Raw genomic sequence first — 26,042 nt, 5'->3', positions numbered from 1 at the left:
ACAATACTGAACAATAACTTCCAGGGATAAAAGACCTTTAATTACTGCAAATGCCAAACAGGCACAATAAAACCACACAGGATTTAGACAATTAGCAGTTTTATTTTGAGTACAGTAAAATTAAAGAAGAAAAAGAATGACATGTAATTAATGTTGGCATGTTTGGAACCGTAAACATACACACAAATATAAGAGAAATTTATAAGAACTATATGAAAAGAACAAGGCAATCATTATTAAATAAATGAGCAAAGTGGTGTTTTTGAAGGCATCATCACACACCAATGGTCTGACAGTGAAGACAAAGGCATGGTCACAAAGGTGGAATCATTTGTGCAAATAAAAAACGAAAAACAACTGAGAATACTAAAGATGATACCGACGACCCAGATAACATGCATATTGAGTCGTATTTGGCCAAATGGTTTAGGATGTTAGTTTGGTCATTAGGGTTGTGTTGCTATGCCAGACTGAGGAATGTATAAGGATGGGTGTTCGATGTCAAACCAGTCTGAACAGGAGAGAGAGGAATACTAGCGTGGAAATTGCAACTCACCAAGTTTCACAGAAAAATCACTGAAAATAAAAGTACTTATCAATGAAATACAGTATGGTAAGATTACAAGCAGAGTAAATATAACTGATATCGAGACATAACAGAACACTAAGCTGAATAATGGAAACAGTGGTATTCATTGGAGTATTATGAGAAAGGAAGAGGAACAATATACTGTGTAAAGCACACAAAAAACATGGTTAAAAATTGAAGTGAATTCCACAAAAACAAAGGCAGTGAATTTAAAAAGTGTGATGCATTTGAGTGACCGCTGCCTGGATTTGAAACGTGTTACCAACACCTTGAACTGTATTGGTTTGATCTACATGCTGCTGCTACGGTCAATGACCTACTATACTCTACTGGAAAACAGACTGGCCATTTGATCTGCTGCATGTTTCTAATACTTAAAACCCTGATTCAGAGTCAGTTCTATTATGTTATTCAGAGAGCTGCAAATGCCCAAAATACTAAGCATTTGTAAATGCAGGTGTATAGTGCAAAAATCCATGAGTTTACCTTTAGGTGAATTGAATTAATGAGAGGTAATATCTCTATACCTATGTTACTCATTAGATATCTTAACTCGCCTGCACACTAGATAAGTATGCGTTCAAGAGCGCTTCATTGAGGATGATAGGATTATACTATAGGTCCTGGAAGTTGCCCCTAACTACTGATCCAGGATCTGATGTTTTCCCTCCATCCCCTTTAAATTAAGATTAGGGATAGGGTAATCTGATCCTAGCGGTTAAGAGCAACTTCTGCCTGGAGCGTAGTTTCTGTTCTAAGCCATGCGGTCCTCTTTAAACTACAGCACTCTATTTAACATGAGATCATAGGAATGGAATCTGTGCTTGGCAAACTTTTGACCTTTGTTCTTGGTAGTGTCTCTAATCATGATCTTAAATCTTCTATTCTTTTGACAAAGAAATAAATGGTCATTTTGATCGTATTGTACCCTCATTCTGTGCTTGATAAACTGGTGAGAGTAACTGACAGTGATCTGTAGCTATGCATGCCTATAAAGCAACAAACGCACACAACAAAAACAAACGAGAGCGACATTCACATATTTTTGTTTGTTTTTTTGCACTCAGTTTTTGCCCTAGAGGAACTACATTTCCCACAGCACACTGCTCTGCTACATCATGTCTGATGGGATATGTAGTTCTCTAGAAAGCACACTAAAGGCAGTTAAGCAACTTGTATGTTTGCAGGCACTCCAAAGTGCTTCAGGTGCCACCAGCCCACCAGAGCTCAGCCCTATGGGAGGTGCAGGGGAACATGAATTAGTCCACCTTCAACTTTAGTTCAACTCCTCGTGCACTGGGGTCAGGGGGTTACACTAAACTCCTGGGAAAAGTTGCCAGTAGGCACAGATCTAAGATCTAACCATAATCAGTAAGGGGGATTGCAAAACTGACCCAAGATCAGCATTTAGGGGCAACTTCACCTTACTGTTACTATGTCTCAAATACTTCCACACCACTAAAAAGTGAAAGACAAATCAAAGTTGTATGGCTGAAACCTTCTCAACATGTTTTCCTATCAGTGGCGAGAGAAGAGGAGAGGAAACCATCTTTGACTGTTGGGACACAGCCCATGACTAAGCTATACTTGTGCAAGTCATGCTGGGAATTTTAGCGTAAACAAAAAATGGCCTTGATAACACTGGCATTAACACAAGGGGAGGAGGAATGGAGTCTCTCAGTGCAGTACATTACCTCTGGACTGAGAGGGGGAATAAGCAGAAAGAGGAGAGAGACATAACGACACATCTGCATGCAAACATACTCGCTTTCACTCATTAACACACACACACACACACACACACACACACACACACACACACACACACACAGTAAAGCTCTGTTGCAAAGACAGAACGGTGGAAGCTGAATGGATCCTGTCTTGGATTTGGTTCAAAGTTTGACTTGAATAACAGATGTGTCCACCAATCACTGCATAGCCTTGGCCCGCTGGGTGTGGCACTTCATGCACAGGATCCTGCCGTCCAATGGGTAGCAGCCGTTTGCATCCGCCTCTATGGAGAGGGGGCGGGAACAATCCTGCAACCAGGAAGAGAGACTTCAGGATGTGCAGAAGGTCACTGGAAAACATTTACATCCAAAACACTCGGGGACACCATTCAAACTGTTAAGATATTTAACCAGCTCTTCATAATACATCTTTAGAAGTTCATCTTTACATCTGGCACTTTCTTTACAGTGCCTTGCAAAAGTATTCATCCCCCGTGGCGTTTTTCCTCTTTTGTTGCATTACAACCTGTAATTTAAATGGATTTTTATTTGGATTTTATGTAATGGACATACACAAAATAGTCCCCAGAAAAATTACTTGTTTCAAAAAATGATATAAAATAAAAAACTGAAAAGTGTTGCATGCATATGTATTCACCCCCTTCGCTATGAAGCCCCTACATAAGATCCTGTGCAACCAATTACCTTCAGAAGTCACATAATTAGTTAAATAAAGTCCACCTGTGTGCAATCTAAGTGTCACATGATCGATAGATGGATATACACACACACACCTGTTCTGAAAGGCCCCAGAGTCTGCAACACCACTAAGTAAGGGGCACCACCAAGCAAGCAGCACTATGAAGACCAAGGAGCTCTCCAAACAGGTCAGGGACAAAGTTGTGGAGAAGTACAGATCAGGGTTGGGTTATAAAAAAATATCAGAAACTTTGAACATCCCACAGAGCACCATTAAATCCATTATTAAAAAATGGAAAGAATATGGCACCACAACAAACCTGCCAAGAGAGGGCTGCCCACCAAAACTCACGAACCAGGCAAGGAGGGCATTAAACAGAGAGGCAACAAAGAGACTAAAGATTACCCAGAAGGAACTGCAAAGCTCCACAGCGGAGATTGGAGTATCTGTCCATAGGACCACTTTATGCCGTACACTCCACAGAGCTGGGCTTTACAGAAGAGTGGCCAGAAAAAAGCCATTGCTTAAAGTGTTCGCCAAAAAGCATTTGGGAGACTCCCCAAACATATGGAAGAAGGTACTCTGGTCAGATGAGACTAAAATGTAGCTTTTTGGCCATCAAGATAAACGCTATGTCTGGCGCAAACCCAACAACTCTCATCACCCTGAGAACACCATCCCCACAGTGAAGCATGGTGGTGGCAGCATCATGCTGTGGGGATGTTTTTCCCATCGGCAGGGACTGGGAAACTGGTCAGAATTGAAGGAATGATGGATGGCGCTAAAGACAGGGAAATTCTTGAGGGAAACCTGTTTCAGTCTTTCAGAGATTTGAGACTGGGACGGTTCACCATCCAGCAGGACAATGATCCTAAGCATACTGCTAAAGCAACACTCGAGTGGTTTAAGGGGAAACATTTAAATGTCTTGGAATGGTCTAGTCAAAGCCCAGAGCTCAATCCAATTGGAAATATGTGGTATGACAAAGATTGCTGTACACCAGCGGAACCCATCCAACTTGAAGGAGCTGGAGCAGTTTTGCCTTGAAATGGGCAAAAATCTCAGTGGCTAGATGTGCCAAGCTTATAGAGACATACCCCAAGAGACTTGTCAGCTGTAAATGCTGCAAAAGGTGGCTCTACAAAGTATTGACTTTGGGGGGGGTGAATAGTAATGCACACTCAAGTCCTGTTTTTTTGTCTTATTTCTTGCATCTTCAAAGTGGTAGGCATGTTGTGTAAATCAAATGATACAACTTTAATTCCAGGTAAGGCAACAAAATAGGAAAAATGCCAAGGGGGGTGACTACTTTCGCAAGCCACTGTATGTGTTAATAGAACTTTAGATGTAGCAGGTCTGTTGTCCTTACCTCACAGCGGTAGTACTTTAGATGTAGCAGGTCTGTTGTCCTTACCTCACAGCGGTATTACTTTAGATGTAGCAGGTCTGTTGTCCTTACCTCACAGCGGTAGTACTTTAGATGTAGCAGGTCTGTTGTCCTTACCTCACAGCGGTAGTACTTTAGATGTAGCAGGTCTGTTGTCCTTACCTCACAGCGGTAGTACTTTAGATGTAGCAGGTCTGTTGTCCTTACCTCACAGCGGTAGTACTTTAGATGTAGCAGGTCTGTTGTCCTTACCTCACAGCGGTAGTACTTTAGATGTAGCAGGTCTGTTGTCCTTACCTCACAGCGGTAGTACTTTAGATGTAGCAGGTCTGTTGTCCTTACCTCACAGCGGTAGTACTTTAGATGTAGCAGGTCTGTTGTCCTTACCTCAAAGCGGTAGTACTTTAGATGTAGCAGGTCTGTTGTCCTTACCTCACAGCGGTAGTACTTTAGATGTAGCAGGTCTGTTGTCCTTACCTCAAAGCGGTATTACTTTAGATGTAGCAGGTCTGTTGTCCTTACCTCACAGCGGAAGTACTTTAGATGTAGCAGGTCTGTTGTCCTTACCTCACAGCGGTAGCACTTGAGGTGGAAGTTCTTGTCGAGGGCCACGACTCTGACGGTCTCTTGACTGCCGGCGTCAGGAACTATGGGCTCATTACAGCTCACACACAGGGGAGAGAAACGCCTACAGGCAGGGGAACAGAGAGGACATTAGACCTGTACCACACACACACACAGAGGACAATACCTAGGAAGACAGAGAGAAAGACAAGGAGATGAGGCCGTACCTGTGGTAGTCTGGGACACAGTATGGGTTGTTGTTGTCGTCGGTGATGAAGGGCGCCCCCTCCAGGCTGCAGGCGCAGGTGCAGCAGCGGAAACAATGGGCATGGAAACACTGGCCCACCGCCTTCAACACACGGTCTGTAATACGCTCCCCGCACCGAGAACACACCGCCAGAGAACTCTGTAGAGACACACAGACAGGAGGGTGGCAGAGAGAGCAAACAAGTTACATGTCTTTGTGTGTGAGAGAGTTAATTAATTACTGTAAGCTTTTTGTGCATGTAATTGCTGTGTGTGTGTGTGTGTGTGTGTGTGTGTGTACATGTGTGCACTCACAGTGTAGCAGTCGTCACACTGTGGCGTCCCGTCCTTGTCGTAGAACTGCATGCCCTGCAGGGGGCGGTGGCAGCTCATACAGCAGAAACAGTCAGAGTGGAAGAGTTTGTTCATGGCTCTCACTGCAGGCTGGGAACGAGACAGAGCCTCACCACATTTACCACATACCTCTGAAAGAGAGAGATGAGGAGAGAGAGAGAGGAGAGAGGGAGAGAGGAGAGAGAGATAAGGAGGCAGGGAGAGAGATGAGAGAGAGAGAGAGAGTGGAGAGAGGGAGGGAGATAAAGGGAGAAGGGACAAAGAGAGGGGATAGTTGGTTGACGCTGACAGAGGCAGAGCCCAGTCAATCCTATTCCACACAGTCATTAAGTCATTACCACAGACACACTGGTCTAGCACCAATGAGAGAGAGGAGGGAGGAGGCTCCTTACTGCCTAATTACCCTGATCAATCATTTTGATGAAAGGCCAATCAGCACCCCAGTCCATCAGCACCCTAGTCCATCAGCACCCCAGCCCAGTCCATCAGCACCCCAGTCCATCAGCACCCTAGTCCATCAGCACCCCAGCCCAGTCCATCAGCACCCCAGTCCATCAGCACCCCAGTCCAACAGCACCCCAGCCCAGTCCATCAGCACCCCAGCCCAGTCCATCAGCACCCCAGCCCAGTCCATCAGCACCCCAGCCCAGTCCATCAGCACCCCAGCCCAGTCCATCAGCACCCCAGCCCAGTCTACTAGAACTACAGCCCAGTCAATCAGCACTACAGCCCAGTCAATCAGCACTACAGCCCAGTCAATCAGCACTACAGCCCAGTCAATCAGCACCCCAGCCCATTAGCACCCCAGCCCAGTCCATCAGCACCCCAGCCCATCAGCACCCCAGCCCAGTCCATCAGCACCCCAGCCCAGTCTACTAGAACTACAGCCCAGTCAATCAGAACCAATAGCATACTGAGAAAGAGTGTTGTCAGGCAGGAACTGGACAAGTTAATGACGCTCTGATAATAGAGTTCATTCTGACATGATGGGTATGGTAGTATGAAACAATGAACTAGTGTAGGTGATGAACGGAGGGTGTGTGTGTACCTGTAGGTGCTGAGGTGATGAACGGAGGGTGTGTGTGTACCTGTAGGTGCTGAGGTGATGAACGGAGGGTGTGTGTGTACCTGTAGGTGCTGAGGTGATGAACGGAGGGTGTGTGTGTACCTGTAGGTGCTGAGGTGATGAATGGAGGGTGTGTGTGTACCTGTAGGTGCTGAATGGAGGGTGTGTGTGTACCTGTAGGTGCTGAATGGAGGGTGTGTGTGTACCTGTAGGTGCTGAATGGAGGGTGTGTGTGTACCTGTAGGTGCTGAATGGAGGGTGTGTGTGTACCTGTAGGTGCTGAATGGAGGGTGTGTGTGTACCTGTAGGTGCTGAATGGAGGGTGTGACGGGAGCGTGTGTGTACCTGTAGGTGCTGAGGTGATGAACGGAGGGTGTGTGTGTACCTGTAGGTGCTGAGGTGATGAACGGAGGGTGTGTGTGTACCTGTAGGTGCTGAGGTGATGAACGGAGGGTGTGTGTGTACCTGTAGGTGCTGAGGTGATGAACGGAGGGTGTGTGTGTACCTGTAGGTGCTGAGGTGATGAACGGAAGGTGTGTGTGTACCTGTAGGTGCTGAGGTGATGAACGGAGGGTGTGTGTGTACCTGTAGGTGCTGAGGTGATGAACGGAGGGTGTGTGTGTACCTGTAGGTGCTGAGGTGATGAACGGAGGTTGTGTGTGTACCTGTAGGTGCTGAGGTGATGAATGGAGGGTGTGTGTGTACCTGTAGGTGCTGAATGGAGGGTGTGTGTGTACCTGTAGGTGCTGAATGGAGGGTGTGTGTGTACCTGTAGGTGCTGAATGGAGGGTGTGACGGGAGCGTGTGTGTACCTGTAGGTGCTGAGGTGATGACGGGAGCGTGTGTGTCCATGTCTTTGATGAATGCATTGGTCATTCTCTCCAGCTCCTCCACCTCCCTCATGGAGAGAGGAACACCTCCACCTGGGACAGAGACAGGCCCAGGGGGCGAGGGCTGGGGGACAGAAAACACACATTTAACAGGGGGAGTACTAAACACACACACTCACCCTAAAGGGTCTCCTAACATACCTTTGATGAAGGGGGAGATTTCATTGGCTGGCTGTAAGAAGAAGGTGGTGATGTCATCGCTTTGGGCTGAGGAGGGGGCACGGGAGCAGGAGGGGGTGGGCTCACAGTCATCTGAGAGTCAATGGAAGAGGGCTTTGAGTGATTGAAGGCTGGGGGAGCCACTTTGTTGGCTGGTGGGGCAGGAGGAGCGGCAGGAGGAGGAGGGAAGGAGCTGGCTGCAGGGGAAGGTTTAGGAGCAACACCAAATGGAGCCGGAGCGTGGTTCTGGTTCTTCAGCACCACAGGAGGCACGGATGTCCCCGTTTTCATGCCCCCAAAAGCCTTAGAAGCCCCGACTGGTGCTTTAGCAAATGGCTGTGGGGCAGGAGCAGGAACTGGGGCGGATGTAGGGTTATTGGCTTGTCTGTGTGTCGTTCGGAGTTTGAGCTCCTCGGCCCAGGGAGCGGGAGGGGGCTTGTCTCCCATCTCTGGAGGGGGGAGGAAGGAGAGGTTGGGCTTGGGAGCAGTGGGGGGAGGACCTGCAGGCTTGGGGGCAGGAGGAGGAGGAGCTGAGTACTGACTGGGCAACTGGGGAGACAAGATCAGATAAGAAAAGATTACAGGCTATATGTACTGAAGAATTGAAGAGAACTATGAGACGACACAGAACAACAAGCTGTTGCATGGACTCAAACCTACTTTTAGACTAAAAGCATTAGGAACTGAGTGCCCCTCCAGCTATTTTGGAAGTTTTCCAGTTGAAAATACAATGTTCTATACAGTACTATTTGAAACATTCTAAACCATCCACCCTACTTAACAAGCCGGCTGTGTTTTTAGGAACTGTGAAAACGGCTAATAGTATCATTCAAGTACAGAATTCAAACATTTTAAAAGGTTGCAGGTAGTGATTTTCTATCGTATCAAATGTTCAACTTCCACAAAGCACAGGCTCTGAGTCATACAGGGGAACTTGAGCTCATCAGTAGTAATCTGTCTCTGACATTTTTATCAAGAGCTTGTGCCAACATTTCTCTGTTCTGATCCAGTTCCTCCCAGGAGGATAAAAACACTCCCCATTTATGGCTGTTTCCCCGCTGGCTTGGCCCCACACACACAGGCCTGATCACAACTCTCTCTCTCTCTCGGTCTGGCTTGGCCCCACACACACAGGCCTGATCACAACTCTCTCTCTCTGTCTGGCTTGGCCCCACACACACAGGCCTGATCACAACTCTCTCTCTCTCGGTCTGGCTTGGCCCCACACACACAGGCCTGATCACAACTCTCTCTCTCTCTCTCGGTCTGGCTTGGCCCCACACACACAGGCCTGATCACAACTCTCTCTCTCAGTCTGGCTTGGCCCCACACACACAGGCCTGATCACAACTCTCTCTCTCTCTCTGTCTGGCTTGGCCCCACACACACAGGCCTGATCACAACTCTCTCTCTCGGTCTGGCTTGGCCCCACACACACAGGCCTGATCACAACTCTCTCTCTCTCTCTCGGTCTGGCTTGGCCCCACACACACAGGCCTGATCACAACTCTCTCTCTCGGTCTGGCTTGGCCCCACACACACAGGCCTGATTACAACTCTCTCTCTCTCGGTCTGGCTTGGCCCCACACACACAGGCCTGATCACAACTCTCTCTCTGTCTGGCTTGGCCCCACACACACAGGCCTGATCACAACTCTCTCTCTCTCGGTCTGGCTTGGTCCCACACACACAGGCCTGATCACAACTCTCTCTCTCTCTCTCTCGGTCTGGCTTGGCCCCACACACACAGGCCTGATCACAAATCTCTCTCTCTCTGGCTTGGCCCCACACACACAGGCCTGATCACAACTCTCTCTCTCTCTGTCTGTCTGGTCCCACACACACAGGCCTGATCACAACTCTCTCTCTCTCTGTCTGTCTGGTCCCACACACACAGGCCTGATCACAACTCTCTCTCTGTCTGGCCCCACACACACAGGCCTGATCACAACTCTCTCTCGGTCTGGCTTGGCCCCACACACACAGGCCTGATCACAACTCTCTCTCTGTCTGGCCCCACACACACAGGCCTGATCACAACTCTCTCTCTCGGTCTGGCCCCACACACACACAGGCCTGATCACAACTCTCTCTCTCAGTCTGGCTTGGCCCCACACACACAGGCCTGATCACAACTCTCTCTCTCAGTCTGGCTTGGCCCCAAACACACAGGCCTGATCACAACTCTCTCTCTCGGTCTGGCTTGGCCCCACACACACAGGCCTGATCACAACTCTCTCTCGGTCTGGCCCCACACACACAGGCCTGATCACAACTCTCTCTCGGTCTGGCCCCACACACACAGGCCTGATCACAACTCTCTCTCGGTCTGGCTTGGCCCCACACACACAGGCCTGATCACAACTCTCTCTCTCTCTCTCTCTCTCTCTCTCTCTCGGTCTGGCTTGGCCCCACACACACAGGCCTGATCACAACTCTCTCTCTCTCTCTCGGTCTGGCTTGGCCCCACACACACAGGCCTGATCACAACTCTCTCTCTCAGTCTGGCTTGGCCCCACACACACAGGCCTGATCACAACTCTCTCTCTCTCGGTCTGGCTTGGCCCCACACACACAGGCCTGATCACAACTCTCTCTCTCGGTCTGGCTTGGCCCCACACACACAGGCCTGATCACAACTCTCTCTCTCTCTCTCTCTCGGTCTGGCTTGGCCCCACACACACAGGCCTGATCACAACTCTCTCTCTCTCTCTCTCTCTCGGTCTGGCTTGGCCCCACACACACAGGCCTGATCACAACTCTCTCTCTCTCGGTCTGGCTTGGCCCCACACACACAGGCCTGATCACAACTCTCTCTCTGTCTGGCTTGGCCCCACACACACAGGCCTGATCACAACTCTCTCTCTCTCTCTCTCGGTCTGGCTTGGTCCCACACACACAGGCCTGATCACAACTCTCTCTCTCTCTCGGTCTGGCTTGGTCCCACACACACAGGCCTGATCACAACTCTCTCTCTCTCGGTCTGGCTTGGCCCCACACACACAGGCCTGATCACAAATCTCTCTCTCTCTGGCTTGGCCCCACACACACAGGCCTGATCACAACTCTCTCTCTCTCTGTCTGTCTGGTCCCACACACACAGGCCTGATCACAACTCTCTCTCTGTCTGGCCCCCCACACACAGGCCTGATCACAACTCTCTCTCTCTCGGTCTGGCTTGGCCCCACACACACAGGCCTGATCACAACTCTCTCTCTCTCGGTCTGGCTTGGCCCCACACACACAGGCCTGATCACAACTCTCTGTCTGGCTTGGCCCCACACACACAGGCCTGATCACAACTCTCTCTCGGTCTGGCTTGGCCCCACACACACAGGCCTGATCACAACTCTCTCTCTGTCTGGCCCCACACACACAGGCCTGATCACAACTCTCTCTCTCTCTCTGGCTTGGCCCCACACACACAGGCCTGATCACAACTCTCTCTCTCAGTCTGGCTTGGCCCCAAACACACAGGCCTGATCACAACTCTCTCTCTCTCGGTCTGGCTTGGCCCCACACACACAGGCCTGATCACAACTCTCTCTCTCTCTCGGTCTGGCTTGGCCCCACACACACAGGCCTGATCACAACTCTCTCTCTCGGTCTGGCTTGGCCCCACACACACAGGCCTGATCACAACTCTCTCTCTCGGTCTGGCTTGGCCCCACACACACAGGCCTGATCACAACTCTCTCTCTCGGTCTGGCTTGGCCCCACACACACAGGCCTGATCACAACTCTCTCTCTCTCGGTCTGGCTTGGCCCCACACACACAGGCCTGATCACAACTCTCTCTCTCGGTCTGGCTTGGTCCCACACACACAGGCCTAATCACAACTCTCTCTCTCTCTCTCTCTCGGTCTGGCTTGGCCCCACACACACAGGCCTAATCACAACTCTCTCTCTCGGTCTGGCTTGGCCCCACACACACAGGCCTAATCACAACTCTCTCTCTCTCTCTCTCTCGGTCTGGCTTGGCCCCACACACACAGGCCTAATCACAACTCTCTCTCTCTCTCTCTCTCGGTCTGGCTTGGTCCCACACACACAGGCCTAATCACAACTCTCTCTCTGTCTGGCTTGGCCCCACACACACACAGGCCTGATCACAACTCTCTCTCTCTCTCGGTCTGGCTTGGTCCCACACACACAGGTCTGATCACAACTCTCTCTCTCGGTCTGGCTTGGCCCCACACACACAGGCCTGATCACAACTATCTCTCTCTCTCTCGGTCTGGCTTGGCCCCACACACACAGGCCTGATCACAACTCTCTCTCTCTCTCGGTCTGGCTTGATCCCACACACACAGGCCTGATCACAACTCTCTCTCTCTCTCTCGGTCTGGCTTGGCCCCACACACACAGGCCTGATCACAACTCTCTCTCTCTCTCTCGGTCTGGCTTGGCCCCACACACACAGGCCTGATCACAACTCTCTCTCGGTCTGGCTTGGCCCCACACACACAGGCCTGATCACAACTCTCTCTCGGTCTGGCTTGGCCCCACACACACAGGCCTGATCACAACTCTCTCTCGGTCTGGCTTGGCCCCACACACACAGGTCTGATCACAACTCTCTCTCGGTCTGGCTTGGCCCCACACACACAGGCCTGATCACAACTCTCTCTCGGTCTGGCTTGGCCCCACACACACAGGCCTGATCACAACTCTCTCTCGGTCTGGCTTGGCCCCACACACACAGGCCTGATCACAACTCTCTCTCGGTCTGGCTTGGCCCCACACACACAGGCCTGATCACAACTCTCTCTCGGTCTGGCTTGGCCCCACACACACAGGCCTGATCACAACTCTCTCTCGGTCTGGCTTGGCCCCACACACACAGGCCTGATCACAAATCTCTCTCGGTCTGGCCCCACACACAGGCCTGATCACAAATCTCTCTCGGTCTGGCCCCACACACACAGGCCTGATCACAACTCTCTCTCGGTCTGGCTTGGCCCCACACACAGGCCTGATCACAAATCTTTCTCGGTCTGGCTTGGCCCCACACACAGGCCTGATCACAAATCTCTCTCGGTCTGGCCCCACACACACAGGCCTGATCACAACTCTCTCTCGGTCTGGCTTGGCCCCACACACACGGTCCTGATCACAACTCTCTCTCGGTCTGGCCCCACACACACAGGCCTGATCACAACTCTCTCTCGGTCTGGCCCCACACACACAGGCCCGATCACAACTCTCTCTCGGTCTGGCCCCACACACACAGGCCTGATCACAACTCTCTCTCGGTCTGGCCCCACACACACAGGCCTGATCACAACTCTCTCTCGGTCTGGCCCCACACACACAGGCCTGATCACAACTCTCTCTCGGTCTGGCCCCACACACACAGGCCCGATCACAACTCTCTCTCGGTCTGGCCCCACACACACAGGCCTGATCACAACTCTCTCTCGGTCTGGCCCCACACACACAGGCCTGATCACAACTCTCTGTCTGGCTTGGCCCCACACACACACGGTCCTTGGCCTCTCTCTGTTTGCATCTCTATCTTTCTTTATATACATAATTCAGTGTGAGTTTCTCTGCATCACTCACTTCCTCTGTTTTTGTACATCACGCTCTCATTATCTGTCTGTGTACAGTAACTAACAGCTTTCTCATCTTAGAGCCATCAGCCTGAACAGACACAAAACAGCATGGCATCTGGCCAATTCGTTTCTCCTAACCTGCTGAAAGAGAGACCCCCTCTTTCTCTCTACCTTGGAGGCCCCTTTATTCAAACTTCTGAGTCAACGTCCTCCTCTCTTTTTTCCCCCCTCCCCCATTTATTCCCCCTCCCCACTCCTCCATTTATTCCCCCTCCCCACTCCTCCATTTATTCCCCCTCCCCACTCCTCCATTTATTCCCCCTCCCCACTCCTCCATTTATTCCCCCTCCCCACTCCTCCATTTATTCCCCCTCCCCACTCCTCCATTTATTCCCCCTCCACATCTCATCTTTATTTCCCTCCATCTTGTCAGTCCCAAGTCTTTCCTACTCTCTCTCTCTGTGTATCATACTGTGTCTACTGCAGTCTTTTGTTAGTCAGTTTCCCTGTTGGTTTACTGACGTTGTGAGCTTCTATGAAGCTCTACAGTATATTAAATACTTTCCCTCCTCCCCCTTGTCCTTCTCTGTACCTTGGGGTTGAAGGGTCCTCTGGTCTCCATCTCAGACAGCAGGTCAGTCAGCGAGTCCAGCTGTTTGTCAAAACTAGTCTGCTTTGCCAGACGCTGTGGGAGTGAGAAAGAAGGGGGGAGGGAGAGAGAGAGAGAGCGAGAGCGAGAGCGAGAGAGAGAGAGAGAGAGAGAGAGATGATGGTTTATCAACAGGCTGAATCTTGACTTGAAAAATGTAGCAAACTCCACCTGCCACCTAAATCATACACTTGTGTCAATGGGGAATGTGCACAGAAGTGTACTGATAGAACAGAATGTAACTGATTTGCATGGATCAGAACTTAAGTACTCACATCAGGTTAGGCAATACACTTCCACATCTGCTTACTGGGGACATCCACCATGGTAGTAGATGTGTGGATGAGAGTTCAGGCCGTCATCCAACACAACTACACCAATACAATGACAAGTGCTTTGGGACCTTATGGAAAGTTCTATATTTAAGCAATAAGGCACGAGGGGGTGTGGTATATTGCCAATATACCAACGCTACGGGCTGTTCTTGGGCACGACGCAACGCGGAATGCCTGGACAGACCTTAGCCGTGGTATATTGGCCATATATATCACAAACCCCCGAGGTGCCTTATTGCCATTATAAACTGGTTACCAACGTAATTAGAGCAGTAAAAATAAATGTTTTGTCATACCTGTGGCATACGGTCTCATATACCACAGCTGTTAGCCAATCAGCATTCAGGGCTCGAACCACCCAGTTTATAATACAGAACGCATTCCATTCTTATGATTAGTAACCCAGACTCACCAGAGAGTTCTCCCCAGCACTGGGGACACTGCTGGGACCAGAGACTGGGAGAGGGGGAGGGGGTGGTGGAGGAGGGGGAGACGGGGAACGGGGGAGACAGGCATTCTCCTCAGGCGGGGTGGGGGGCAGGTCATCCACCGCGGGAGGGGGGGGGAAGGCTGGGGGAGGGGCATCAGAGGCTGGGGGTGTGGTTGCACAGTTCGGGGGAGGGGCTGGAAGCTCATCGTCCAACGGAGGAGGAGGGGGCGGGAAGTCTAATAGAAACGAGGAGGGGTGATTGATTAAAACAAAGGCATGGCAATCAAATGGTTTCTAAACGTTCTATAATTCATTGAAAACATGTCATCTAATCACTGCACCCACCCAGACATTCATTCAGGGAACTCCATGACAATACAGTTTCTTCACAGAGACGTCAAGAAAATAGACTTAAAGGGATAAGTAGGTGGGTAAGTGGAAAAACAGCTGAATTGCCAGAATCTCGCAGTATCCCTTTAAATGCAGTGATTAGAGCGTGTGAGAAACAGGAAAGGCGAGTTTCATTGACGGGATAAAGGCCATGTTGCAGTCTACCAATCTGTTGGGTTGCTAACACCAGGCTCAAACTCTGGGATCCAACATCCTTGTTTTATCAGAAACAAAGCTAAATACTTGTAATTAAATAATAACATGCTTAATAACATGCTTGATGCTTCTGTTGCGAGATAAGTTCAGTCTTATAACAACCCCTAGCCACTTCCCCTAACCTCTACCACCATATGTTTTACACCTATCCAGTTACTTCACATCTGCACTGTGAAGGGAAAGAGCTCAAGTGAAGGAGTTAGGGGTCACATTGAACCAGACAACTAGATGCATGGGAGAAATGTTTACAAAATTACAAATGAAAACGGCCAATCACCTTCGCAGAGCGATGGTGGGGGTGGAGGCATCACGCCAACTCGACCAATGACAGCTGTGCCGACACCGCGTGTTGAGGAGACCAGACTGGGGGGAGGAGAGGGACCTGATGGAGGAGTTGAGCCCGGGGGAGGCGACGGGTCGGACTGGCTTTTGGGGCGTGGCGGGTTGACCGAGGCAAACTTCTTTGGCTGGTTGTAGAAGGAGGGGGTGGTGACTTTGAGGTTGATGGAGGACGTCACCATGAAGGGTTTACTGCCGCTGGAGTCAGCCATGTTGTCTTTTTACTGTCTGAGGAGAGAAGAGGAGGACAGCTGTTGTTTATGACAATATTGGTTCATTACGACGATTTAGAAGAGGACAAACACAATCCACCCAAATCAACACAAACTCAAATGAGCTGTAAGGAGGCTGCCAACTTAAAGAGATGGCTGTTTTACAGAGGAGGTCTAGCAAACCTGGAGGCCAGCTGTAGAAAGGATAACAGCGAAGATAAAATAAACCTTTGATATAGAAATGAACCATAGAGCATTAGCTAATCTGAGGTGAGCACACAGAGCTTTTGAAACAGTAGGGGGATATTTCTCTTTGGTGAATTAGTGGGGACACGTCAACAAAGGATCTAACAAACCTGCAGCCAAACTACAGGAGAGAACCTCCAAAGCATGCACACACACACCTCTGAAAGATCTTGGCTGCTTTACACAGTACCTCGCCCTAGATTGTAAATACACACTAGCCACTCCTTAGGCTCAGTATGGAGAGAGGCATACCGTAACCCTTATAGCTGCTTCAAGGTCAACTCTCAGTATGAAACTTTTCATTGTAATAAAAACAGTTGAGAACTACAGCATGGTTTACTATAGGGATGACCGGGTCGGACCTGAGACGGGTAAAACCATCATAACATGTTCATGTGAGCTACGTCAAGGAGAGGGTCATTCAACGGGTTAGCTCAAATATTTACCTCGCGTGTTTGTGGTTAAAAATGCTGACGTTACCACAGCGGCTCTATCTCAGATTCCCCAAACGTCTGTAGCCCTGTAGGTGATCCCTGGTTAAACAGAGACGTGGCCCTGTAGGTGACCCCTGGTTAAACAGAGACGTGGCCCTGTAGGTGACCCCTGGTTAAACAGAGACGTGGCCCTGTAGGTGACCCCTGGTTAAACAGAGACGTGGCCCTGTAGGTGACCCCTGGTTAAACAGAGACGTGGCCCTGTAGGTGACCCCTGGTTAAACAGAGATGTGGCCCTCTCTCTCAGTACCTGTCTAACGTTACTTTCAGCTAGACTCTAGGCTGTTATAGTGCCCTACAGAGTATACAGTGCATTTGGACTAATTCCCTTTTCCCACATTTTGTTAAGTTACAGCCTTATTCTAAAATTGATTAAATCATTTCCCCCCCACATCAATCCACACACAATACCCCATAATTACAAAGGAAAACAGTTTTTTTGCAAATGTATATATAAAAAGAAAGACATACATTATGTAAATAAGCATTCACACCGTTTGCTATAAGACTCCAAATTGAGCTCTGGTGCATCCTGTTTCCATTGATCATCCTTAAGATGTTTCTACAACTTGATTGGAGTCCACCTGGGGTAAATTCAATTGATTGGATATGATTTGGAAAGGCACACAACTGTCTATATAAGGGCCCACAGTTGACAGTGCATGTCAGAGCAAAAACCAAGCCATAAGGTCGAAGGAATTGCCCATAGAGCCCCGAGACAGGATTGTGTCGAGGCACAGATCTGGGGAAGGGTACCAAAACATTTCTGCAGCATTGAAGGTCCCCAAGAACAGAGTGGCCTCCATCATTCTTAAAATGGAAGAAGTTTGGAACCACCAAGACTCTTCCTAGAGCTGGCCGCCCGGCATAACTGAGCAATTGGGGGAGAAGGGCCTTGGTCAGGGAGGGAGAACCATCAGAAGGACAACCATCTCTGCAGCACTCCACCAATCAGGCTTTCATGGTAGAGTGGCCAGATGGAAGCCACTCCTCAGTAAAAGGCACATGACAGCCCTCTTGGAGTTTGCCAAAAGGCACCCAAAGGACGCTCAGACCATGAGAAACAAGATTCTCTCATCTGATAAAACCAAGATTGAAGTCTTTGGCATGAATGCCAAGCGTCACGTCTGGAGGAAACCTGGCACCAGCTCTATGGTTACGCATGGTGGTGGCAGCCTCATGCTGTGAGGATGTATTTCAGTGGCAGGGATTGGGAGACTGTTCATCTTTCCTTCAATCCTGACTAAAGTAAAGTACAGAGAGATCCTTGATGAAAACCTGCTCCAGACCGCTCAGGACCTCAGACTGGGGCAAAGGTTTAACTTCCAACAGGACAACGACCCTAAGCACACAGCCAAGACAACACAGGAGTGGCTTCAGGACAAGTTTCTAAATGTTCTTGAGTGGCCCAGCCAGAGTCCGGACTTGAACCCGATCCAACATCTCTGGAGAGACCTGAAAATAGCTGTGCAGTGACGCTCCCCTCCAACCTGACAGAGCTTGAGAGGATCTGCAGAGAAGATTGGGAGAAACTCCCCAAATACAGGTGTGCCAAGCTTGTAGCGTCATACCAAAGAAGAGACTCGAGGCTATAATTGCTGATAAAGGTGCTTCAACAAAGTACTGACTAAAGGGTCCAAATACATATGTAAATGTGATATCAGATTATTATTTTGAATAAATTATCAAACATTTCAAAAAATCTGTTTTAGCTTCGTCATTATGGGGTATTGTGTGTAGATTGATGGGGGAAAAAAACAATTTAATCAATTTTAGAATAAGGCTGTAATGTAACAAAATATGGAAAAAGTCAAAGTGTCTGAATACTTTTCAAATGCACTGCATATAAAGGCATTGATGGGTCCTAGTCAGTATCTCACCGCTGGATCATAAATAAGCCTAATGGCTTATGTCTAGAAACATGGTTTTGTCCATAATGTGACATGCTTTCTTTTGTTAGAGTAACAACATATTTAAGAACCATTGCCATAGTGACAATATACAGTGGGGCAAAAAAATATTTAGTCAGCCACCAATTGTGCAAGTTCTCCCACTTAAAAAGATGAGAGAGGCCTGTAATTTTTATCATAGGTACACTTCAACTATGACAGACAAAATGAGAAAAAAAAATCCAGAAAATCACATTGTAGGATGTTTTATGAATTTATTTGCAAATTATGGTGGAAAATAAGTATTTGGTCACCTACAAACAAGCAAGATTTCTGGCTCTCAGACCTGTAACTTCTTCTTTAAGAGGCTCCTCTGTCCTCCACTCGTTACCTGTATTAATGGCACCTGTTTGAACTTGTTATCAGTATAAAAGACACCTGTCCACAACCTCAAACAGTCACACTCCAAACTCCACTATGGCCAAGACCAAAGAGCTGTCAAAGGACACCAGAAACAAAATTGTAGACCTGCACCAGGCTGGGAAGACTGAATCTGCAATAGGTAAGCAGCTTGGTTTGAAGAAATCAACTGTGGGAGCAATTATTAGGAAATGGAAGACATACAAGACCACTGATAATCTCCCTCGATCTGGGGCTCCACGCAAGATCTCACCCCGTGGGGTCAAAATGATCACAAGAACTGTGAGCAAAAATCCCAGAACCACACGGGGGGACCTAGTGAATGACCTGCAGAGAGCTGGGACCAAAGTAACAAAGCCTACCATCAGTAACACACTACGCCGCCAGGGACTCAAATCCTGCAGTGCCAGACGTGTCCCCCTGCTTAAGCCAGTACGTGTCCAGGCCCGTCTGAAGTTTGCTAGAGAGCATTTGGATGATCCAGAAGAAGATTGGGAGAATGTCATATGGTCAGATGAAACCAAAATAGAACTTTTTGGTAAAAACTCAACTCGTCATGTTTGGAGGACAAAGAATTCTGAGTTGCATCCAAAGAACACCATACCTACTGTGAAGCATGGGGGTGGAAACATCATGCTTTGGGGCTGTTTTTCTGCAAAGGGACCAGGACGACTGACCCGTGTAAAGGAAAGAATGAATGGGGCCATGTATCGTGAGATTTTGAGTGAAAATCTCCTTCCATCAGCAAGGGCATTGAAGATGAAACGTGGCTGGGTCTTTCAGCATGACAATGATCCCAAACACACCGCCCGGGCAACGAAGGAGTGGCTTCGTAAGAAGCATTTCAAGGTCCTGGAGTGGCCTAGCCAGTCTCCAGATCTCAACCCCATAGAAAATCTTTGGAGGGAGTTGAAAGTCCGTGTTGCCCAGCAACAGCCCCAAAACATCACTGCTCTAGAAGAGATCTGCATGGAGGAATGGGCCAAAATACCAGCAACAGTGTGTGAAAACCTTGTGAAGACTTACAGAAAACGTTTGACCTCTGTCATTGCCAACAAAGGGTATATAACAAAGTATTGAGATAAACTTTTGTTATTGACCAAATACTTATTTTCTACCATAATTTGCAAATAAATTCATAAAAAATCCTACAATGTGATTTTCTGGATTTTTCCCCCTCATTTTGTCTGTCATAGTTGAAGTGTACCTATGATGAAAATTACAGGCCTCTCTCATCTTTTTAAGTGGGAGAACTTGCACAATTGGTGGCTGACTAAATACTTTTTTGCCCCACTGTACATGGGTTTCCTCAGGCCTTGTTTGTTTTGGAAGGAAAAGCAGCGCCCCAGAACTAGCCTAGTACATGCGCCGATGTGGGTTTGTGATGCGGGTGACTGATTTTTTTCTCTATGATCAGAATCAGCCTTTAGACGGGGAATCATTTACCACTCAGGCTTGACTATAATGTTACGCCATGTCAGTTTCATAAGAAACCTAATGTAACTTCCTTCCCAGTGTTACCAGATTTCTGTGAAATATTACCTATAATTAATTATAATATGAGTGAAAGTTATTTCATTTGTATTAAGTATGTTAAAAAGCAGCTTTCTGTGTTGGAATGGTGTGGGTGTACCCCAACGACAGAATGGTGTGGGTGTACCCCAACGACAGAATGGTGTGGGTGTACCCCAACGACAGAATGGTGTGGGTGTACCCCAACGACAGAATGGTGTGGATGGTGTATACCGGTCATTAAAAATATTAAGGCAAGTAGACTGCTGACTGGCAAGCTCAGCCAATGAGCCAACATGACATCATGTTCTAGGAGTAAATAGCAGGCACCTTTTTAAAGGGTCTGTGAGATACAAGTTGGAGGTAGGTTTTTTAAAGTGTTTTTTCTCCAATTCATGCTTTGGTCACAAAAACGAGTATAGGACGAGTTAACAGAATATAAACTTTAAAAAGTGAGATTTTCACTGGACAGTTACCGTAGACACATTTCTTAAATAGTTTTTCAGTTTGAAAATGAGGGTTCTACATTGCATGTAGCTGTGACTTGGGGGCCTGGACACAAGTTCTGACAAGACAAAGACATCAACAGTGGGTGAAAGTGTTCCTGATATGCTGACTCAGGCCTCAACACAATAGGAAGAAAAAAAACACAGGAAGTAATCTAACTTTGTTTGTTAGGATCCTCTGTAAAACAGCGTTTTCTACATTTCACTCATAACTTCGTACTTTAACAGTTAAAATGCTGACAGGAAGCCAAAGAGAGAAGATATAATATTTGCACTCACAAGCCCCTTCAAAGTGAGCAACAAAAAGCCACAAACTGCTAAAACGTTTCTATCTTCAAAATGGACTTACTGTTAAATAATGCAGAGAAGAGCCGGAAGAAATATTAAAGGCAAATGACCAAAGGGGACATCAACCAATCTGGTTGCCCGCCCTAGCACAGCTTGCCTGTAAGCTAGCTAGCTGTCTTATATTTCTAGCTGTCCTATATAAACTGGCTGTAAAAGTCCAACCTAGTAAGAGTCCAACGCTCCACTGACAAAGCGTTGGCTCCTCTCTGTGATGAAAGAAAGAGCCTGCATCATGCAGAGCAGACCTCCCCTGTAATATCCTCAGTCAGACAGAAACCTGCTCTCCTTGGCCAATAGAACCCTGTTGAAACCTCTGCTAATGAGGGCCAGTGCATTGGATCCCAGCAGACTGTTCAGTTGTGAGGGAAATATTACTAGGCTTTGATCTAAAGGCGTTCTATCTTTCTAGAGAGCCAGCGCTCTACACTAAGTGGAGGCAGAGAACTAGGCTTATTGGTTCTAGTGTTCTCATTTAAAAGTGTCTCATTATATTAGCCTACTGTAGAAAAGCTCTGGGGATAATGCATGAGACAGTCACGGGACTGAGACATGCTAGGTGCAAACGTTCCTCATGGTGCCCCTGGAAATAGACCACCCTATTTGAGGAATTAAAAAACCAAATACCGCTATAAACGTCATCCTACATAAGTCAAGTTATTTTTTATGATGTATTATTTAATTCACTACTCAGCCAACTGTAAAGGCATTGACAAAAAACATTCCCCACAGATTCCATGTGGCTGTAGACCTGGCTAATGGTTTTATATGGTGAGGTCAGCTGCAGGCTCCTCCCGGACAGTCCCCTCAGCCTAACTACAGTAAACCATTGTGAAATTGGATCCAGAGATGATGAGACCCATGGTGAGAACGTTTGGAACTTCAGTTGAATGACATCAACACCATGGTCTGCTTTTTCCTTTCCCTCCGTCTCCAATCTGCTCCCCCTTTCCCTCCCGAAATCACTCTCTACCTCAACACCCCCCCCCCTCCAAAAGCTCCCTCTCATTTCAGTTGGATGACATCACCACGGTCTGTATTTCATCATCTTAACTAGTTTTACAGCTTGGCTGTGAGGCGACATCATGTGTGCAGAGAGAGTGCTAAACTCATGCAAACCATCTACTGTGAATAATAGCTCATAGCTTATCGAGTACGTTACGATTTCCACACGGTCGGTTGGTCGTCGGTCTACAAAGGAGGATTAGAAGACAATTCATTTGGTAGAGGAGATGATATTTGAGATGGTACCAAGGCTCAGACATCGATTGAAGCATCGTTCTGTGTTGGATGTGGATGGGACTATAACACTAAACACTTACAGTACACTGTTGTTTTACCACTGGCTGTCTGTGTTACCTGAGAGAAACAACACCAACAATAGATACTGTGCCAGACCAGTAAGAACACTAGTGACAAGCCAACAAGCTGCTTGGGGGCGATCGCTTTGGAATCCAGATGCGGAGTATAAAACAGGCAGAAGCACTTGATTCTGAAAGCCACTCTTGAACTAGGGCTGGGAATTGCCAGGGACCCCACGATACAATATTATCACCATACTTAGGTGAAGATACAATATGTATTGCGATTCTCACGATTCTATATGTATCGCGATGCGATACTGTGATTTTATTGCGACTCAATGTTCCAAACATACCTCTCACCATACGTCTGCTGCAGGAGGACAAGAGAGAGCCATGAGAAAACATGTATTGATCAGTCATGGAAATAAAAGTGCTGAAAACAAATTGGCTCCTTATTTAAAAAGATTGAGTACAAGCTATGAAGGAAAAATTATTATTTGATAAAATTGCGATATTGTCAAAACGATACATCATCAAAAATAATATCCCGATATGTAACTGTATCAACACCCCCCCACACACACTATCTTGGACCCTAACACCTAACCCTATCCCCTAACATTACCATAACCCTAGCCCTAAATCAACAACAAAAATACTTCCTTACTTGCTCATCAGCTCTGACGCCAGTGTTGTCCTCTCTAGCATGGCCATCTAGTGACTACCCTACAGCTGCTAAAGCTCCATCGTTGTCCCTGAGTTTCAGCACAGACACGCCCAGCTCTTGCTGGGAAGCCTGTCTGTCTGTGACTTTGTCTGGGAGAGTTACTCATGCACTGACGACGCTCCTAATTGAGTCTGATCTTACAGGTCACTAGCCTCTCAGAGGGGACTGGGGTCTCCCTCACAGCGTGGCAGTAGTACTATGTTAGGCTATACTGACTGAGTGAATGGGTGACGTATGACATTAATTGTATCTTACAGTGATCTTATAGAGGTCAAATGGCTGTGGCACGCTTGTGAATGGAATCCCCAGACTCCCACCCAAACAGTCACGCACACAGACGTAGTAAGACCAAGCCTGCTTTACTCTGAACAAGCAAGTTTAATGACAAATTACAAGGGGAGAGAGATTTGGGGAAATGTTATGCATTAAGTATTATGAGGATAGCCTGGGTACCAGTCGGTTTGTGCCATCATTCCACTCAGGGGTCTAAAGTGCGACTGATTTGGTCGCATATGCAACATGTTTTATTTTAGCAGCTCTGTGCGACTAGGGAAAAAATAAGTGGAAAGCCCAAAAAACGATCAAAGACTCCAGCCTCCCAAGTCAGACTGTTCTCTCTACTACCGCATGGCAAGCGGTACCGATGCACCACATCTGCAACCAGCAGGACCCCGAACAGCTTCTACCCTCAAGCCAGAAGACTGTTAAATAGTTAACCAAATAGCTACCCGGACTATGTGACCCTTGCACTACCTTTTTTTGACTCATCACATACGCTGCTGCTACTGTTTATTATCTATCCTGTTGCCTAGTCACTTTATTCCTAGTTATATGTACATATCTACATCAATTACCTTGTACTCCTGCACATTGACTCGGTACCCTTTGTATATAGCCAAGTTATCATTACTCATTGTGTATTATTACTTTTCTATATTTTCCCTGTATTGTTGGGAAGGGCCCGTAAGCATTTCACTGCGGTGGGTATAATTTGTGGTACGTTCCAACAGGAATCTGTTCCAAAAACTTTGTAAATAACAAGGTTGCCAACAAACAACACATACAAAGTTGTATAGCGGCAGAATAAGATACCGGGTAGGGAGTGGGCTATTTCATTAAGTTTCACTCACCATGTTTATTCCGAAAAGTGTCTGTCCTCACTCTGTTAGCCTATGGACAAACATTAAAAATAAGCTACGTGGTGAGTTGATGCCTATTCGGCAGCTAGGTTATTTGATCATGCTACTTTGTATGAGTTGTTTGTTGGCAGCCTTGTACTTTACAAAGTTTTTGGAACAGATTCCTGTTGGAACGTTCCACAAATGATACCCACCCATTTCACTGTTAGTCTACAGCTGTTGTTTATGAAGCATGGGATGAATAACATTTGATTTGGCAGGTGACAATTTGCTTCTTGAAAGTCCATTATCTTGAAAACTTGACTGCTGACATGCAAAACATTTGGACTAATGAAAACAGTGGACTAATGAAAACAGTGGACTAATGAAAACAGTGGACTAACGGGAGAAAAAAAGATCAAAAGAGTTTGAGCTGATTTTCCCTTTAATTGCACTTGTGTCTATGGGTCTGGAAAACTACCACAGCACTCAACGTTTTAAATCTATATTCTCTCTTTACAGTTTAGTCAGTGGGTTTGCGTGAGGACAACCATCTTGTGAAACAATGGAATCCCATTTTGGATGAAACAACAGCTGGTAGGAACTTGATGGATAACCATGATCCACCGTATTGCATTAGCGCCCCACCCACCTTTTAGCATGCCTCTGATTAGCTATGGTAGATAGCTGTATTGAGCTTAGCAGACATCTAAGAACAACTGAGCACACATAATATACAAAATACCCGACGGTCATCAATGAATCATCCATGTAGTCATAGTTAGGTAAAGTCTATCTAACCCTGATTCAATAGGATTGCAGTGTGTGTCAATCCGTATTGATAGCCCTGGTCTAGCATTCACCTGCATACAACCCAGTGTTGAAATAACTTCAAAACGGCAAATGTATATAATAGCTGCATATAAAAGCGCAATCTATCTAGACATGCTGGCTAGTTAGTTTGTGCACTCACCTATATTTTTGCTGGCTAGCAGCCTCCCTACAGTTGGTAGCGACCCAGAGGTTGTAGAGGGCTAACGTTACTTCCTCGCCTCTCTCTACTTCGATGACACGGGTTATCGTCCTCAACCGGCCCCTTTCTATTTATTCTTCAACGGTAGGTCTATCTGTACCCTAAATGGATGTTGTCATCACCCTTTCCCTGTCTATTTTCAAAGGAATGTGAGATTTCTGTCTGGCTAATCAGCCAGCTAACTTTTCCTCCTAAACTGTACTTCCGGTTACAGCCTCCGAATTTTTCTTTGTCGTGAGCGAGCGGGAATCTATCAAAAGCTGTAAAAGTGTAAATGCGCCCTTTGCACAAGGACTGCTCAGTGGACTAAAAAGCGGAACATCCACCCCGGTAGATGAGTAATAATCGTACCAGGCACTTTGCTATTGTTCTTTCATACATCTTCTTAACTGTTGAAACTCTGCAATGCACCAAAACTATATATCACATAATCTGATTATAGCGTTGCTTAGACCGAAATAATAAGGCTACAAAATATTTAATAACTCATATAATCAGTGTAAAATCTGTTCTTACCTATGCGTGCAGTTGGGAGAGCAAACTATTACCCTCCCTACAGTATCTCTCTTCCTTCTCCTTTTCCCTAGCTGTAGATCCAAACCCACACAGAAAGTGTGCTTGTTAATAACTTTCC

The 26,042-nt window shown here is 47.3% G+C and overlaps 1 protein-coding gene across 2 annotated transcripts; it reads right to left on the bottom strand.

The window, feature by feature from the left end:
• Positions 1-82: 82 nt before the first annotated feature.
• On the bottom strand, positions 83-26,042 carry LOC120031167 (zyxin-like). 2 transcript variants are annotated; one of them, XM_038976771.1, is made up of 10 exons: positions 25,925-26,042; positions 15,541-15,830; positions 14,640-14,893; positions 13,836-13,928; positions 7,668-8,234; positions 7,449-7,590; positions 5,532-5,701; positions 5,198-5,376; positions 4,974-5,094; positions 83-2,628 (listed from the first exon to the last, which is right to left on the bottom strand). In XM_038976771.1, the coding sequence occupies exons 2-10, from the start codon at positions 15,812-15,814 to the stop codon at positions 2,518-2,520; spliced, it is 1,911 nt and encodes a 636-aa protein (XP_038832699.1). In that variant the 5' UTR covers positions 15,815-15,830; positions 25,925-26,042; the 3' UTR covers positions 83-2,517. The 2 variants fall into 2 exon arrangements, with proteins under 2 accessions (XP_038832699.1, XP_038832700.1); XM_038976772.1 differs by lacking the exon at positions 25,925-26,042 and adding an exon at positions 25,349-25,606.

Source organism: Salvelinus namaycush, chromosome 37, assembly GCF_016432855.1.
Source record: "Salvelinus namaycush isolate Seneca chromosome 37, SaNama_1.0, whole genome shotgun sequence".
In the NCBI taxonomy this organism is placed as follows: domain Eukaryota; kingdom Metazoa; phylum Chordata; class Actinopteri; order Salmoniformes; family Salmonidae; genus Salvelinus; species Salvelinus namaycush.
Note: the sequence above shows the minus strand (reverse complement) of the source record. Positions and strands in the feature narration are given on the sequence as shown.

What these genes read in the sequence shown, in the direction of transcription:
- LOC120031167 (XM_038976771.1), bottom strand. Translation starts at nt 15,814, where the DNA reads ATGGCTGACTCCAGCGGCAGTAAACCCTTCATGGTGACGTCCTCCATC. An exon ending in GTGCTGGGGAGAACTCTCTG is followed by an intron (nt 13,929 to 14,639) that starts GTGAGTCTGGGT and finishes TCACTCCCACAG; the next exon opens with CGTCTGGCAAAGCAGACTAG. An exon ending in TCAAGTGCTACCGCTGTGAG is followed by an intron (nt 2,629 to 4,973) that starts GTAAGGACAACA and finishes TCCTGGTTGCAG; the next exon opens with GATTGTTCCCGCCCCCTCTC.